We start from the raw sequence: 18566 nt of genomic DNA, 5'->3' as shown, positions 1-18566 counted from the left end.
CTGCCCCCTCTCCCTGGGTTCCTGCCCCCCCTCTGGGTTCCTGCCCCCCTCTGTTCCTGCCCCTCCCCCTGGGTACCTGGCCCTCCCCCCTGGGTTCCTGCCCCTCCCCCTGCGTTCCTGCGCCCCCCCCTGGGTTCCTGCCCCTCCCCCTGGGTTCCTGCCCCTCCCCCTGGGTTCCTGCCCCTCCCCCTGGGTTCCTGCCCCTCCCCCTGCGTTCCTGCCCCCTCTCCCTGTGTTCCTGCCCCCCCCTGGGTTCCTGCCCCTCCCCCTGCGTTCCTGCCCCCTCCCCCTGGGTTCCTGCCCCTCCCCCTGCGTTCCTGCCCCTCCCCCTGCGTTCCTGCCTCTCCCCCTGGGTTCCTGCCCCCGCCCCCTGGATTCCTGCCCCCCTCTGTGTTCCTGCCCCCTCCCCCTCCTTTTTATTCAAGCGCCTGGCTCATAGCTTGAAGAAGGGCTCACGCCCAAAACGTTTTGCTACTTCAAGATGCTGCGTGACCTGCTGAGTTACTCCAGCATGTTTGTGTGTTGTATCTTTAATGCGCTTTGACATGAACAGAATTGGTTAAATGCAGGGAGTTCACGGACCAGTTCGGCATTTCCAATTTGGATTCCCTTGGCTGAGTTTCTTTGGGCGTTTGGACCGTGAAGTCAGTTTCTGCTGAGAACAAATGGGACAAAAAGAGTACCTTCCCACACTTAAAAAAAGCCCAATCACTCTCTTTCAATTAGACGCCTCTGCCCCGCCTGCACCGTTGTCTTTCACTTTCGTTTCAGGAGTAAGGGGAGCGGGATCCAGGAAACGTGAGTAGCGGCGGCGGCTGGAAAAGGGATGACAGGAGGGAATGATGAAGGAGGGGGGGTGGGAAAGTGGGGTGGAAAGAGGATGGGGGGGAGTGAGATGGAAAGAGGATGGAGGGAGTGAGGTGGAAAGAGGATGGGGGGAGTGAGGTGGAAAGAGGATGGAGGGAGTGAGGTGGAAAGAGGATGGGGGAGTGAGGTGGAAAGAGGATGGGGGGAGTGGGGTGGAAAGAGGATGGAGGGGAGTGGGGTGGAAAGAGGATGGGGGAGCGGGGTGGAAAGAGGATGGGGGAGCGGGGTGGAAAGAGGATGGGGGAGCGGGGTGGAAAGAGGATGGGGGAGCGGGGTGGAAAGAGGATGGGGGGAGCGGGGTGGAAAGAGGATGGGGGAGCGGGGTGGAAAGAGGATGGGGGAGCGGGGTGGAAAGAGGATGGGGGAGCGGGGTGGAAAGAGGATGGGGGAGCGGGGTGGAAAGAGGATGGGGGAGCGGGGTGGAAAGAGGATGGGGGAGCGGGGTGGAAAGAGGATGGGGGAGCGGGGTGGAAAGAGGATGGGGGAGCGGGGTGGAAAGAGGATGGGGGGAGCGGGGTGGAAAGAGGATGGGGAGCGGGGTGGAAAGAGGATGGGGGGAGTGGGGTGGAAAGAGGATGGGGGGAGCGGGGTGGAAAGAGGATGGGGGGAGCGGGGTGGAAAGAGGATGGGGGGAGCGGGGTGGAAAGAGGATGGGGGAGCGGGGTGGAAAGAGGATGGGGGGAGCGGGGTGGAAAGAGGATGGGGGGAGCGGGGTGGAAAGAGGATGGGGGAGCGGGGTGGAAAGAGGATGGGGGGAGCGGGGTGGAAAGAGGATGGGGAGCGGGGTGGAAAGAGGATGGGGGGAGCGGGGTGGAAAGAGGATGGGGGGAGCGGGGTGGAAAGAGGATGGGGGAGCGGGGTGGAAAGAGGATGGGGGAGCGGGGTGGAAAGAGGATGGGGGGAGCGGGGTGGAAAGAGGATGGGGGGAGCGGGGTGGAAAGAGGATGGGGGGAGCGGGGTGGAAAGAGGATGGGGGAGCGGGGTGGAAAGAGGATGGGGGGAGCGGGGTGGAAAGAGGATGGGGGGAGCGGGGTGGAAAGAGGATGGGGGGAGTGGGGTGGAAAGAGGATGGGGGGAGCGGGGTGGAAAGAGGATGGGGGGAGTGGGGTGGAAAGAGGATGGGGGGAGTGGGGTGGAAAGAGGATGGGGGAGTGGGGTGGAAAGGAGATGGGGGAGTGGGGTGGAAAGAGGATGGGGAGTGTAGGGTGGAAAGAGGATGGGGAGTGTAGGGTGGAAAGAGGATGGGGAGTGTAGGGTGGAAAGAGGATGGGGGAGTGTAGGGTGGAAAGAGGATGGGGGAGTGGGGTGGAAAGAGGATGGGGGAGATCAAGCATGGTCTTGAATGCTTTTCCTGTGCTTGGAGAATAGCACAGCCAACTTCTGAATTTCTCACTTTTTGTTATGGAGTGGTAAAATGTGAACTCACTAAAGTAATATTTCTCTTTACCATCATATTTTATAGATTTCACAGTACTGGCATTCATGTTTCAACAGGCTTTGCTCCCTGTCTTACTCGTGACATAATAATCTCATCTTAGTAAACACAAATTCCTAAAAGCATTATTTCAAAATGTTTATCTGTTTGGAGCCTAATTTAAAAAACAAAATAATATTTGTCATATTCCAGTTATGGGAAAAAATGCAAATGTCATCCAAAATACTCTTGTGTACACTCAATTAAATAAATTTTTTGCTCTCAGGTCTCTAGGCTTAATGCTACTCTGCCTAATGGTTAATCTTCCACTTGGAGGGAGGGAGGAAGGGAGGGAAGAAAGGACAAGGTGGGTCCTTGACCCCCTCCAAGCAGAGCAGCTACCTCGGGATCTGCCGCAAGCTGGTGCCCACTGGTGTTAACGGGCTTTGAACTGCCACTGCCCTACGAGGTCGGACCTGCCAATGTGATGTCAAAAGGCGGACTTTTTATCGAGCCCAGAAACAAATTCGGGTTGTGTTGAGTTGTAGTGAGGAGAGGTGAGAATGCGAGGCATCACCACAGAGGCTGCCTGGCCTTGCTGGGGATCCTAACATTCTCTTCCAGCAAATAATAGTTGTCACAAACTAGAAGGGCCTTGAGGCTTATTTCTGTGCTGAACTGTTCTATGGTTCTACATGCATTTGCAATTTTTTTTTTCATTCCTTCTCTCCACCGTTATCTCTCCTTGCACATTTAATTTCAGACTTTTCCTTCACAACTGACTCAACCTGCAAATTTACCTTCAGGTTAATCTGTATGAGTGCTCCCAAGTCCCTTTTCATCTGGGAATTTTCAATTTTCTCTCCAATTTCTTCTACCAAAGTGCATGACCAGACATTTTCTAACATTGGGCAAAAAAGTGGCAGTACCATGCCAGAATCTATTGATTCTTGAAAGATCATTACCAATGCCTCCACAGTCTCTATCGCTACTTCTTTCAGAACCCAAGGGTTCAATCCATCCAGTCCAGATTTATCCACTCTCAGACTTGTCAGCTTTTTGAGCCTCTTCCCTCTGCACTCACTTCCCTGATATCCTTGGATATCTGACTCACTGCTAGTGTCTTCCACAGTGAAGACTGCTGCAAAATACTCATGGGTCCACTGTCAACTGCTTGTCTCCCATTATTATTTCTTCATTGACATTTTCAGGTTGTCCTATATCGACTCTCACCTCTCTTACTCTTTATATACTTGAAGCTTTTTGTATCTTCTTGTTCCAAGATGTCGCCTTATAGTGGAGACTCTTAACTTGCAGCTCTGATGGGAATTGCCAAATATTCTTGTTCAGAACTATTAAAAGTCAACCCCATAACCATGGAATCAAACTTATCTGTGAATAAGGATGGTAGCAGGCCTGGGATTTGGCAGAAATTGCAGTCTCTGTTGGAATGCGAGACCTTTAAACAGCTGAAGTTCAGGCAAGTTAAACATCATGCAAACTTTGCGGGAATCACAAAGAGCAGTCACCCAATCCATTTAAACATCACAGGAGATTTAAAAGGACATTGAACAAACCATTTCAACACCACAGGAGTTACCAGACACCAAAGGCCAATTAAAGATGATCCGTCCACGTGGACGCAAAGGGGGGGGGGTACAGGTTAAATTAAGACACCAGACCCTGAGGCTTCCATCCTCCTGGCTAATGTACAATCCTTGGAAAACAAACTCAACGAACTCTGAACCAGATGACATCAGGGAATGCTGTGTGATGTGCTTCACAAAAACATGGTTAAATGAGGGACATCTTGGACATGGCACTACAGCCCATGGACTACACCTTCCACCGTGTTGACACCAGCTTCAGGAAAAGCCAGGGGATGAGGCATTTTTGTCATTGTGGTGCACAAATAAGGTGGTTGTATTTCCGTCCTGCTTCCCCGACCTGGCACATCTGGCGATCAAGTGCCACCTACTTGCTGAGAGAGTTCACTGCCATCATGCTGGTTGCAGAGTACATTTCACCCCAGGCTAACGTCAGGATAGCACTGGAGGGACTGAGCACTGTAATTAGCAGCCATGATGTACCACATCCTGATGCCTTCCTGATTATTCAGGGGACTTCAATCAGGCCAACCTGAAGAAGACTTTAACGAACTACCAGCAACATGTCACATGCGAGACCAGAGGAGCCAACACACTCAACCACTGCTACATCACCATGAAGAATGCCTACTGAGCCATACCACAACTGCACTTGGGCAAGTCTCATCCCCTGGCTGTACTTCTACTCCTGGCGTACAAGCAGAGACCAGTAGTGAAGAGGGCGAAAGTATGGTCAAGGGAGGCAGAAGAACGTCTATAGAACTGCTTTGAATCGGTGGACTGGACCAGTCTCAAGAACTCATCCTTAGACTTGAATGAATAGGTAACGTGTCACCGACTTCATCAAGTCCTGTGTGGACAAGTGTGTGTCCATGCGCACATACCGGGTGTTCCCCAACAAGAAACTTTGGATGAATCAGCGGATTCGCAAATTGCTGAGGGCAAGATCATGGGCGTTAAAGCTGGGGATCCAGATCTCTACAAAAAGTCCAGGTATGACCTGCAGGGCTATTTCAACAACAAAGTGGCAATTTCAGAGGAAGCTAGAGACAGAGACACGCCAGCTTTGGCAGGATGTGCAGGCCAATATAGCCAACAAAGTGAGGGTGAAGCTGTGATGCTTCATTACCTCATGAGGTGAACACCCTCTATGTCTGCTTTGAGAAGGAGAACCCAACAGTGCCTTTGAGAATCCAGACAAAGGCTGAGAACCCTGTGATAACTGTGTCTAAGGATGATGTCAGAACATCATTCAAGAGGGAAAATCCTCGCAAGGCAACAGGTCTTGACGCCCAACCAATTTTCAATCTCTCACTGCTGCAGTCCAAGGTCCCCACCTGCTTCAAAAGGGCATCAATCATCCCGGTGCCCAAGAACAGTGTGAGCTACCTCATGACTATCGCCCAGTAGCACTCAAATCTACTGCAATAAAATGCTTTGAGAGATCGATCACGGCCAGAAAGAACACGTACCTAAGCAGAGGTCTGGACCCACTACAATTCACCTGTCGTTGCAATCATTCCACAGCAGACATAATATCACTGGCTCTTCACTCAGCTCTAGGTCACCTTGAATTGAAAACAGCAACTGATACATACGTCTGCTCTTCATCAACTATAGCACAGTTTACAACACCATTTTTCCCTCAATGCTGTTCAACAAGCACCAAACCCTGGGCTTTTGTACCCCAATCTGCAACTAGATCCTTGACTTCCTCATTGGAAGACCACAGTCAGTGCAGATTGGAAACAACGTCTTCTTGTCACTGTCGATCAACACAGGTGCTCCTTAAGGATGTGTCCTCCCCCTCTACTTCTCTTTTTCTTTAAAAAATTTTTTTTAACCCCTCTCTTTTTGTTTTTCCCCCCTTCTCCCTTACTTCCCTTTTCTTCCCTCCTTTAGTTCTTATACATTATTTTTACATCTTTATATGTAGTTTGTTGTCGTTCTTTGTTCTTGTTACATCTCTTCATCTCTCTTTCTGTCTTGCAAGCATTCTGCAAATTCTTGTGCTTTCTCGGGATCCGAGAAAAGTCTGTTTTGCTCCCCCGGGATAACTATTTTAAGCACCGCTGGAAATCTTAACATAAATTTATGGCCTTTTTTCCATAGGATCGATTTTGCTGCGTTAAACTCCTTACTCTTCTTTAGGAGTTCAAAATTTGTGTCTGGGTAGAAAATTTTTTTTGACCTTTGTACTCCAGTGGTTTTTTTGTCTTCTCTAATTTTATTCATTGTCTTCTCCAATATATTTTCTCTTGTCGTGTATCTCAGAAATTTTACTAAAATGGATCTTGGTTTTTGTTGTGACTATGGGTTCGGGGCTAATGTTCTGTGTGTCCTTTCTATTTCCATTCCTTCCTGTCATTCCCAGGACTTATGGGATCCATTCTTTTATAAATTCTTTCACATCTTTGCCTTCTTCATCTTCCTTAAGGCCCACTATCTTTATATTGTTTTGCCTACTATAGTTTTCCATTATATCCATCTTCTGAGCTAACAACTATATTTCTTTAACTTTTTTGTCACTTTCTTCCAATTTTCTTTCTAAGTTGTTCACTTCCATTTCTACCGCCATTACACGTTCTTCCACATTTTCTAATCCTTTCCCTACATCTGTTATGACCAGCTCTATTCTACTCACTTTTTCTTCTGCAGTTTTCATTTTTTCACTTCACTAAATTCTAGTGTCAACCATTTTTTTAATGCTTCATTTGTTCTTGAAATTTTTTTTATCTATGTACTGTCCATTCATTTTACCTCCTATTCCTCTGTGCAGAACTTGGTGTTCTTCTTCTGTGTCTGCTCTTGGGTTTACTATTTCTATTTCTCTTCCTTGTATCTTTGTCTCTTCTGTCTTTCTTGTTGAGCTGCTTGTCTCAGTTTGTTGGGCATTTTTTTTCATGGTTTCTTGATGTTGGTCCTCATCTGGGCTGGTTATCTGTTGTGTCTCCTGCTTCCATTTTTCTTTCTCACCCCACCCTTTCCCGTTGCTTTCTTTATCTTCCAGCTGGGAGCTCTGCTGTTCGTGCTGTGGATTTTTACTCCACAGCTGGTCCCCCCTCCCGTCGGTGTTCTCCTTGTCATGCGCAGTTGCGCACCTCTGTTTGGCTCAGTGAGCCAATTTTGCAGTCCCGTGGTCAGTGGATCACGACCCTGTGGGGTCTCCACTAACCTCGGGGAGCGGGCTCCTCTTTCCACGGCGGGTCCCTGCTTTTTTGTGCAGGTAAAGCCTTCACCTTTCTCTTCCGGCGTCTTTCCTTTTTTTTCCCATTATTTTTGGTTTTTCTTTCTTGGGTGCCATTTTCCCCACACTTTTATCTTTTATTTATTGTGTTTTGTGTATCTGGGGCTTTGCTTTTTCTTCACTTTTTTTCTTCTTTCTTGGAGGGGGTTGGGTGGGAGAGAATAACAGTCACTGCGAAATTAGTTGACACTTGTGAACGGGTTCGCAGTCCGAATGGAGAGGGGAGTTGTAGTTGCCCGGCAAGGGACAAGGGGCAACACAGAGATGGGGGGGGGGGGGAGACGAGACACTTGGTGTTAAAGGAATTTTAGATGTGGGAGTGGTTGAAGTATTTTATGTTTTAGAAGTGTTGTCTTACAGTGCATTCAAAAAAGAAAACAGAGATGAAAATGGGGAAAAGGGGAAAGGTGGTGGTGAGGAAGCGGAAATGAGGTGTAAACAGAGTATGAGATTGCCATGTTGAACTATATGACTATAAATATTAATGGAATACATAACCAAATCAAAAGGAAGAGGCTATTAAATTTACTGAAAAAAGAAAAAATAGATATAGCATTCGTGCAGGAAATGGATCTAACTGAAGTGGATCACAAGAAATTAAGGAGAGATTGGGTAGGGCACGTAACAGCAGCATCATATAACTCAAAAACCAGAGATGTAGCTATATTAATCAATAAAAATGTACCAATCAAAATAGAGGAGGAAATAATAGATCCAGCAGGGAGGAATGTAATGATAAAGTGTCAGATATATTCAGAATTTTGGAATTTGGTCAATATATATGCACCTAATGAAGAGGATCAAAAGTCTCAAATAATAATTACACAATAATAAATAACAATCAAATACAGTAAATTCCAATATTATGTAGATCTTACTTCATTCTTCATAGGCTAGAAGTTACCAGCACATACCCTTGAAAAGAGTGATCTTTACCACCACTCTGGACCAGTAAAGTCTGTAGCTGTGTAGTCAGCAAGGGGCAAGGTCCAAAAAAAGTCAGCCAGATTTTGGGTTTCTTCCACTATATCAGCATTATATAAAGATATTTGAATTCCACCAACAGATCTGCGGCCCTTTAATGATGTCATGTTATTCTTAGCTTTGTCAAGAAACTCTGTTTCAAGAACACAGTCTACATTTGCATTCCTATCGTGTATTGGAATATTTATTGTGTTTCTGCAGGTTGAAGCAGCCAAATGCACATAAAATCTATTTGATCCATCAATTTAATCATAAATCAGCTTTGATTTCACTGCACTGTTCTGGCCCATTGCTTCAGCAACCCCCAGAATTTTTGATCCATTGCAAGACCAATCCCATAATGTTAATACTGTTGGTTGCTGGAGTGTTGTACATAGAGCTGCAACTCCCTTGCACTTTCTAGTCAAAAATGGCTGGAGATTCTTTCAGTGTATATCCCAGAAGATCCTCTTTGATTATTACCACAGTCACCCCAGCACATCCAATTTTTCTCTGAGCTTCTTTGGGTGCATTAGCAGACCAGGCTCCAGTAACCACATAATCTGCTCTCCTCCCTTCTTGTAATCCCATAAGATTTATGGGATTTATGGGACTCAACTGTCCAGTTCCGCCTCTCTGGAGAAAGATCACTTTGCTGTTTTCAGGAAATTTTAATAGTTCTTGCAGGTCATTTTCTGCAGTGTTGACAATTTTGATTAAGTCTGTTGATCTGTGGCTCATTTCCAGAACACGAATTCCAAGCCCGCTGTAATCGAACGGCTCGTTCTGTGCTTCTGAATCCTGGTGAATAACCTCAACTTCTTTCTGAGGGTACTTAACAGGAAGGGTCTTTTTGTCTTGGATCACTCTTCCAAGCTCAAAAACTGACTGCAGTTGGGTGACTACTGCCTCAATTTGTCAATAAGATTCCCTTACTTTTGGAAGCTTGAGGTAGTGAGTGTTTTGTGTATCCTTATTTTCTCCAGAGGATGGATCAACCAAATGCTTTGTGTTCTGGTTCATGAGTTCATTGATAAATGGTGTAAAGCAGGGGTGTCAAACTCAAATTCACGGAGGGCCAAAATTAAAAACTTGGACTAAGTTGAGGGCCGAACTAAATATTTATTGAAAATTTTCAACAACATCTGCATGTTTTCTCTTCTCTCAACATATGTAATGTTAAACTTTTTCTTATTAAAATAAATGTTTAATAATAGTTTTGGATAAACTTTTTCCAGAAGCATTAACAAATGAGAAATAAAATATTCAATAAATAATATTTCTCTATAGAGGATTTGTCAAATGTTGCTAGTGTGCTGTCGAATAGTAAAATCTGAGGGCTATTGAGAATGTGGGAGAATAACATGATTCCTGAAACAATCAAATGGGTGACTGATTGTGGGCATGAACTCTAGCAGGGTTATTTGCCATGCCCTTTTTCCATTGGTACAGATATCCTTTGATTTACACACTTTTCAAGTTTTATGCCTAATGAGCTTGTATCCAGGTGCAGGACCATTTTTAACCAGGAATATATTTATCACTGTGACATGAAACGATTGGAAGATCGTTTTATCCTGAGATTAAAGTTCATAATACTTACTCAGGCCTGTGTGCGGGAGGGCGAGGTTTGTGGGCGATCGGGTTGGACAACGACAGTGCGGGGGCATCGGCTCTCGCTGCAGGGCGGCATCTCGGCGGATCGGCGGCCCCGTCACCATCGGCCTGTGGCAGGGAGGGGGAGTGGGCAATGGTCCTGGTGAGGTCAGGCCCCCCCTGAGTTTCTGCCGGACCCCCCTTGACCTGCTGAGTTTCTTCCGGACCCCCCTTGACCTGCTGAGTTTCTGCCGGACCCCCCTTGACCTGCTGAGTTTCTCCCAGACCCCCTTTGACCTGCTGAGTTTCTCCCAGACCCCCTTCCCTTGACCTTCTGAGTTTCTCCCGGACCCCTCCCCCCTTGCCCTGCTGAGTTTCTCTTGGACCCCCCCTTGACCTGCTGAGTTTCTCCCGGATCCCCCTTTGACCTGCTGAGTTTCTCCCGGATCCCCCTTTGACCTGCTGAGTTTCTCCCGGATCCCCCTTTGACCTGCTGAGTTTCTCCCGGATCCCCCTTTGACCTGCTGAGTTTCTCCCGGATCCCCCTTTGACCTGCTGAGTTTCTCCCGGATCCCCCTTTGACCTGCTGAGTTTCTCCTGGACCCCCTTGACTTGCTGAGTTTCTCCTGGACCTCCCTTGACCTGCTGAGTTTCTCCCGGACCCCCCTTGACCTGCTGAGTTTCTCCCGGACCCCCTTTTCTTTCCGTGCCTGTGTCCCAGGACCTTTCCAGGGTAGTCTCCGCGCTCAGGACCGCGCTGGGATCCCGGTCAGCGGTGGAGGAGCAGGTGAGCGCAGCTAATCCCGATCCAGCCCACGCCACTCCGAGATTGGCGGGGGGTTCCACCCTACCTGCCCGACCAGCCTCGCTCTCCACGTGTACTCCGGGCACCCGCCGCTGGTCCGGTGGGAAGGCGCACGGTGGCCGGCGCCCCCATCGCCTGGCGGGGAGCCCCAATCTTCCCTCCGGCGTCCCGACTCCATCTGCAGCTCCAAGAAACGCTGTGCCACTGGGGTTCCGGGCGCTGGAAAGCAGCTTTTGCTTCCCCTGTCACCGTCCAGGCCACGCTGTGGTGGGGGGGTGGGCGGGGGGACACGACAGTGTGTTTATAAAACCACCCACCACTACTTTTCAAGGACCAGAATTTTTCTCTCTCTCTCTCACCCTGGGACACAGCGGTTACTGTGCATGCGCTATATTGGCGCGGCGGCCAGCGGGCCACCTCTAATACATTTTTGATATGATCTTGCAGGCCAAATATAATTATATCGCAGGCCAAATTTGGCCCGCGGGCCAGAGTTTGACATGTGTGGTGTAAAGGGTGGCATCAGCCTGCACATGTCGAATAGAACAGCAAATAAAGTTTCCAAAGCTCTTTCACAATTCTCATTACCATTTTCACCCTTTAACCTTCTATGTTTCATTTGCACAAACCAGTTCGTGAGCATGCCCACAAATTTGACTAGTCTGGGCACCACAGTCACCATAGTCTGAGCTTGCATGCTTCCATTTCTGCATTTGAAAATTGCATTAGGAAATGTGTAAATGAACGCATCCATTTATTCATGATGTTGTCACTGTCGTCAACTGTACTCTCATTGAAAAGAAATCGAATACCCTCTTCATTCTGCAATCTCTAAATATTCTGAATAAGGAATCTGTATGCATTTTACCAAGGTAGGAAGACAACCTAGAGAACATCTTCTTTAAACCATAAATTCTGCTCTTTCCACAGGGGAATTAATAAGGTACAGCCTCAATGCATCTCATGTTTGCTCATTTTCTGACCATGGTTATTCTGCAGTAACAGGTAACCAACAGTTCGCATCAGCAAAATGGTGCAGTTGAGCAGATGCCACCGTTCCAAAGTTTGTGGGTTTGAAGCATTTGTCATTCTTAAAGTTTTCCATCTTATGAAGATCCTGAATCCAACACATCCATTCCTGTACTTCTTGTTTCTCAAATTGTTTGAACAACTCAGAAAATGATGTTTCAATCAAATTCATCTCCTTTCAGGCTTGCTGTTTTTCTTTTGTTATTTTCCCTAGCTCTGCCTTGGCCTTTTCATTCTTTTTGTCACAGGCCTCCATCATTTGGAAACCGATTTTAACACATTCATCAATAACCTTTTTCATCTCTGCACTCTATTCAAGGCTTTTCTCATGATTCTGTTTCAATTCCAAAGTTGTATCTTCCTGGACAGTGAGCTCTCGTTTTACAGCTCGCATTGCAGCATCCACATCTTTCTGGCTGAATTTTAAAACTTCCAACAATAGATACAAAACTGGCTATTGGGTCATTGAGAATAGGTTGTGCATCAGGGATTAAGGAAGCAACATCCACCATTTTGTGATCATTAGGATGAGGAAGAGCAGATCCTAATTCAAGATCCATAATGCTTCTAGTTGGAACTTCAAGATCAGACTTTGTGTCCAAGGGATTAACCAACACTTTCATAGGACTTTCCTTTGAAGGTAATCCAATGCAACAATGGCCATTGACTAATTTGGCAGATTTTGAGACTAAATCCAAGAACTGCATGGTCTTCTCTTGAACTATGGTTCCTGCAGACTTTTGCAAGCCCGACTCCTCTTCTGATTCTGTCACTGAAGCCCCAACTTTTCGCGCATGTGCAGTACACTTCTGGGTTCTTCCCCATCGCCATCTCTCTGCCACTGTAGTAGATGACCCCTCACAGCTTCACTCACCCAGGGAACAACTCGAATGCTAGTTCCCTGTTTCAAACTCAATGTAGGCCTCCAATCTCTTCTAGTCTTCATGTCGGGCTCCAGGTAAGGCTGCAACAGTTTTTTTCTTTGGAGGCATTTTTAAAGTATTATTTCAGTGTTTAAGTATACTTTAAAAAATTTAATTACTTTAAAACATTACTTATTTAATAATTTTTTTACTAGTTTTCCAGGAGGATCAGGTTCCTATGTCCTAATCCTACAGCATCACATGGCATCTCCCCCAAGAAGCTAGAGAGTTGTAGTGGATGATTGCTTCTCAGACTGGAGGGCTGCGACTAGTGGTATGCCTCAAGGCTTGGTACTGGATCCACTGTTGTTTGTCATCTATATCAGTGATCTGAAGATAATGTGCTAAATTGTATTAACAAGTTTGCAGATGATACAAAAATTGGAGGTGTAGTAGACAGTAGACTTTCAAAGTTTGAAGAGAGATCTAGACCAGCTATATAAAAAAAAAAGTGCTGCAAAGTGGCAGATGGAATTTAAAGCAGACAAATGTGAGGTGTTACAATTTGGAAGGACAAACCAAATGACTGGGCACTTTGGAGTGTAGTAGAACAGTAGGATCTGGGAACACGGAATCTTAATTCCCTGAAAGTGGCGTCACCGGCAGATTGATTCCTAAACTAAGTTTTTGGCACATTGGGCTTCATAAACCAAAAAATTAAAAAAAGGAGTTGGGATGTAATGGTGAAGTTGTATAAGACATTGGTGATGCCAGATTTGGGGTATTGTGTGCAATTTTGGTCACCTGACCCTGATTGAGAGGTATGGAAGAATATTAATAAGGTTGAAAGAGTGCAGAGATGTACAAGAATATTGCTGGGACTTGAAGAACTGAGTTACAGGGAAGGGTTCAACAATTAGGACTTTATTCCTCGGAGCTTAGAAGAGAAAGGGGAGATTTGATAGATGTATACAAAATTATATGGACATAGATCAAGTAAATGCAAGCGAGGTTTTTCCACTGAGGTTAGGTGAGTTTAAAAACTAGAGGACATGGGTTAAGGGTGAAAGGGAAAAAAGTATAAAGGGAATATAAGGGGGACCTTTTTCCACGCAAATTGTTGTGGGAGTGGGGAATGAGCTGCTAGCTGAAGTGGTAAATGCATGCTCAATTTTGACATCTAAGAAAAATTTGTACATGGATGGGAGAGGTATGGAAGGATATGATCCTCGTGCAGTTCAGTGGATTCTCTCTTCAGGTGCCTTGCTATTCGGCATGAGTGATCATGTCTCTCCATCCGTCACGATCTCTGACCCTCCGAATTGTAGTTGTTGCCTCCTCTGTTCTCCTTTGGTGAAGGCTCGACCTGTAGGCTATCAGATAGAAGGAGCACCTTACACCTCCATTTGCTGAGCGATTGTGCAGCATTGATACTGCAGCATGACAAGGCAGAATAATAGTTTGGCACAGGTTAGCATCTATCTTCTATGACCCCAATGAGTCTTGCGCTCTGTCTCTGGTGCAAGTTGTCCAACATACATTAAATAAGATGGTGACTAGATACAATGCTCATTGTGTGGTGCACCAATGCCCTGTACATTTGTTGCAAGATTTCAAGATTTTTTTTATTGTCACGTACTAAAACAGATGTAATATTGCACAAAGTTGCATTTAATCTGCTGTAAGGCAGGCAAAGAAATTGTCCCACACGCCTTATAATCAGAGAAAGAGAAGCAAAAGAGAGTCCCTTAGAGTCAGAGTGTCTGTAGATTCGCCTCCAGTGCCACCACAACCTCTGCAGCCACACAGACTTCAGTCCAAACCAGTGGTTTTCAAACTGCCCCCTCAAACTCACATTCTACCTTAAGTAATCCCTATGCCATAAGTGCTCTGTGATTAGTAAAGGATTGCTTAAGGTGGGATGTGAGTGGGAAGGGAAGATTGAGAAATACTGCTCTAGACCCAATTATTACTGCAATATTTTGCTTGAGAAAACATTGGCACATATCAAGTCAATTGGTTATGATTAAAACTGTGGTTTTCAAACCTTTTCTCTCCACTCACATACAACCCTAAGCAACCCCTTGCTAATCACAGAGCATTTATGGCATCGGGAATACTTAAGTGGAATGTGAGTTTAGAGGGGCAGTTTGAAGATCATTGGTCCAAACCATCAGCAACCCAAGCTTCAGATCCAAACCTCTGACACAATCAGGAAGTCTTCAGTGCCCAAGGCCTCTCGGGAGACTCTCTTGCCCTTGGCATCTTCCAGCATCCCTGTTCCTATACCTGAAACCCCTTCAGCTAGTCACAAGCCAGACTCCAGCAGTTCGATTCTGGTGTGAGTCCCTTGACAGCAGATTTCTCTGCTTTTAAACCATATTAGGTTATGATTCCAGTTAGGTCCTTAATTATTTGCTGCCTTCTCTGTCTTATGAAAGGACATCCTGATATCTCTCTTCAGCTACATTCTGCAGTCTCTCACTGTTTAAGCAGTACTCTGCTTTTCCCCTATTACCTACCGCAATGGATAACCTCACAATCTCCATCTTATACGCAATTGCCACAGTTTTGCCCACTCACAAAACTTCTCTGTCTCTTTGCAGATTCTTTGTGCTCTCACAACTTCCCACCTGTCTTTGCCAATAATACAGCATCTGGTTTCTTTGACTAACTAATTATATAGATTATATTTAGTTGCGACACCTCACTTGTTACAACTTGCTTACCTGAACATGACTCATTTTTTCCAACTCTTTGTTTTCAGTTCATCAATTCTCATTCCATCTTCATATATTAATCACAAATGCTCTTACTATGTGGATTAACTTGTACATTAATCCAAATATACTACGTCTACTGGTTCCCCTTTAACTTTTCTTTGAAATACTCAAAAAAACCGCTTAGTTTGTCAAATATGTCTTCCCTTTCCTGAAGCCATGTTGACCCTCCTTATTAAAATATTCTGTATTGGATCCTGTTATCACTTATTTGATCTCAGCCTTGTCCCAGTGACAAATTAAGGGCTACAATCCCTTGTTACTACTGGCTGCAAGGTGGACAGCAGTGTGGACAATTCTTCATGCATTGCTCTGTGGACACTCTGGGAGCCTAGAGACAACCCTTCTGTCCACACCATTACCAGACGTTCTGTGCTTCACCAACCAATGACAGCAAACCAGGTTGTTCAGGCAAGCTTGTACATAGCCAAAACAGAAAATGCTGGCGATATTCAGGCCAGGCAGCTTTTGTGGAAAGAGAACCAGAGATGATGCTTCAGGTCAAATATTCTTCTGTCAAAATTTGGAAATATCAGAATGTTTAAAAGGAACAGACATTGTTTACTTTAGATTTCCAAGATCTGCAGCAAATTTGCATTTTTGATTCATGTTGGATTCATCATTTCAGGGATGCCACTTAAATTTTAAATTTAGACATAAAGCATGAGCCTGTGCCGCCCAATTACATCTGATTAACCAACAACCTCTGTACGTCTTGAAGGGTGGGAGGAAACTGGATTGCCTGGAGGAAACCACGCAGACACGGGGAGAATATACAAACTCCTTAGAGACAGCAGGTCTCTGGCACTTTTACAGTGTGGCACTAACCATGCATCATCTTTGATGTTTTGCACCCCTCCCTCTCAGGCAGGAATTCCTCTCCTTTGTCTTTGTTACGATTGAAATGATGGCTATTTTTCTCTCTCTATAGTTACTCCCTGATTTGCTGAGTCTCTCCAGCATTTTCAGCTTTCATTTCAGATTGGCAGGGTGGGTAGTTCATTGTTCAATGAAAATAAATTTATTCTGATGGCCATTTCTTTGTTGCAGGTCATGGCCACTGAGCCGGGAACAAGTCTAATGGAATATTTTCATTGCGGACTCTGCAACAGTCCATTGACCAGTCCGAAGCTCCTCCAGTGTCTTCATACCTTCTGTGCAAGTTGCTTGGAGCGTGAGTTCAAAGAAAATGAGATCACGTGTCCCATCTGCGAAATGGTGACCATGGAAGGTTTCTCTTCCCTGCAGGACAATATATTTTTGTCAAATTTGCAAAACAGCTTGAGAAAGAGGCAGCACATCTTTGCAAATATGGAACTGTTCTGTGCCTTGTGTGAGGGAACCACTTCTGCAGAGTTCCTGTGTCTGGAGTGTGACAAGATGCTGTGTAACAAGTGCTTCCACGTGCATCAGATGCTCATGCCAGATCACAAGAAGAAAGAGCACGCCTTGAGCACTTTGAGGAAGTTGAATTCAGATGAATTCTTGAAGATTGTGAGAAGATCGAAAGACCTCTTCTGCAGCATACATGATGATCAAAAAATTAAGTAATGGTTATCCCGTGGACTGGCTTGCTTTTTACTTTCTTGTTTATGCTTTTGTTTTTCTCTCCACATCAATCTGTGTGTAGATTAGAAAATCAAAGGAGAGTTGAAAGGGCCCCAGCATTCAGGTGGAGAATGGAAAATGGTTGTGGTTCACAGATGGGGTGAAGGTCCATTGGAGTGACCTCCAGAAGGACATGATGGCTTTAAAAGTGGGTGGTAGACATGGGGAATGGTCAACCTAATGTGGAAAGGAAGGGGTGCTGGTTACTGCTTGGAGGTTTGCTATACGCTGCAACTCTGGGCCACCAGTGCAGTGTGTGGTACATTGAATATCCCATGCTGAGGCACGATATAGGTACGTGCAATGGGCTGCTGGAGGAGGTGGTAGAGGCAGGTACTACTGCAATGTTTTAAAAAATATTGAAGTAATACGTGAATAGGATGAGTTTAGAGGGATATGGACTAAACGCAGGTGTGGGTGGGAAATTTTGGTCGGCAGGAAAGTTTGGGCCAATTTCCACTCTATGTGATTCTGTGATACCCATGGTGGACTGCGTGTGGTTCACAATAAATGTATCCTATGTTGAGGTGCTATGCGTAACACACAGTGCATGGGGTATATCCTATATTGAGGGGCTGTGTGAGATATACAGTGTGTAGTACACAGTTTGTGAATCCTTTCACCTGGTAATGTGTGTGGTTCATGGTGTTAAGTACACAGTCTATATATATCTATACATCCTGTCAACTGGATATATACAAGGTACACAGTATGCAATATGTGTATCCAGTCAGCTGGGACTGTATGGTGCATAGTTTGTGGAATGAAGCATGTGGTACGCAGCACGTGGAACACAGTGTGAGGAATGCAGCGAGTGTGGTACACAGTTTGGAACGCAATGTGTGGTACACAACATGGAACACAGCATGAGGAATGCAGTGTGTGCTACGCAATGGGTGGTATGCTGTGTGTGGAACGCAGCATGTGCGCAGCCTTTGTGGAATGTAGCATATGGATGCAGGGTGTAAAAAGCAGAATGTATGCTACGCAGCATGTGGTACACTGCTTGAGTGGTACGTAGTTCATGGTTAGCTGCGTGTGGTACGTAGTGCATGGTATGCAGCATGTGGTACACAGCACATGGTATATAGGACGTGGTATATAGTATGTGGTATGCAGCATATGGAACACAGGTGTGGTATGCAGCGCATGTGGTATGCAGTGTGTGGAATGCAGCCTGTGTGCTATGCAGCGCGTTGTACATAGGATGTGGTATGCAGCATGTGGAAAGCAGCACGTGGAATGTCGGTATGGTGCGCAGCATGTGGAACGTAGTGTATGAAATGCAATGTGTAGTATATAGTGTGTGCATACTGTTAGCTGGGGTTGCACATTCAGATAAAACCGGTGACAATCCATGACTCCCAGATGAGAAGTAAATGCAAATAATGGGTACAATAGGACAGCGGTTAGGCTACTAATATCCAGAGTGCCGGACCCATCATTCCCTGTCCAGAATTACAATTCCACCAACAGCCAGATGAAATATAGCTTGGATTTATTTTATTATAATTGAATCCATCAATTTGTTATGATGTACACTGATACTCCTCAAGCTGGAAAACCCCACCTTGTAGACCCATAGATCACTACTGCTTTGAAAAAGGCCAATTTGGTCTGTAGATTATTATTCTGCCTTGTCTCAATGATCTGTCCGTAACCATATCCCTCCATACCCCTCCCATCCATGTACCTATCCAAATTTTTCTTAAATGTCAAAATGGATCCCGTATTCACCACTTCAGTTGACAGATCGTTCTCTCTGTGTGATGAAGTTCCCCCAAATA

The 18566-nt window shown here is 45.6% G+C and overlaps 1 protein-coding gene and 1 pseudogene across 2 annotated transcripts in view; one reads left to right on the top strand and one right to left on the bottom strand.

The window, feature by feature from the left end:
* The first annotated feature begins 440 nt into the window (after positions 1 to 440).
* LOC138761236 (protein PML-like) overlaps positions 441 to 18566 on the top strand; it is a 30047-nt gene continuing 11921 nt past the window's right edge. The window contains exons 1-3 of one of the 2 annotated variants that reach the window (XM_069933024.1): positions 441 to 798; positions 12607 to 12725; positions 16222 to 16718. In XM_069933024.1, coding sequence (XP_069789125.1) covers positions 12690 to 12725; positions 16222 to 16718 — 533 coding nt within the window. In that variant the 5' untranslated portion in view covers positions 441 to 798; positions 12607 to 12689. The remainder of the gene's footprint in view (positions 799 to 12606; positions 12726 to 16221; positions 16719 to 18566) is intronic. The other variant, XM_069933025.1, reaches the window with a different exon arrangement.
* Positions 5389 to 11700, bottom strand: LOC138762396 (phosphoserine aminotransferase-like; annotated as a pseudogene).

This window comes from Narcine bancroftii, chromosome 4, assembly GCF_036971445.1.
Source record: "Narcine bancroftii isolate sNarBan1 chromosome 4, sNarBan1.hap1, whole genome shotgun sequence".
NCBI lineage: Eukaryota > Metazoa > Chordata > Chondrichthyes > Torpediniformes > Narcinidae > Narcine > Narcine bancroftii.
The sequence above is the reverse complement of the archived record's forward strand: the minus strand, read 5'-3'. Positions and strand labels throughout refer to the sequence as shown.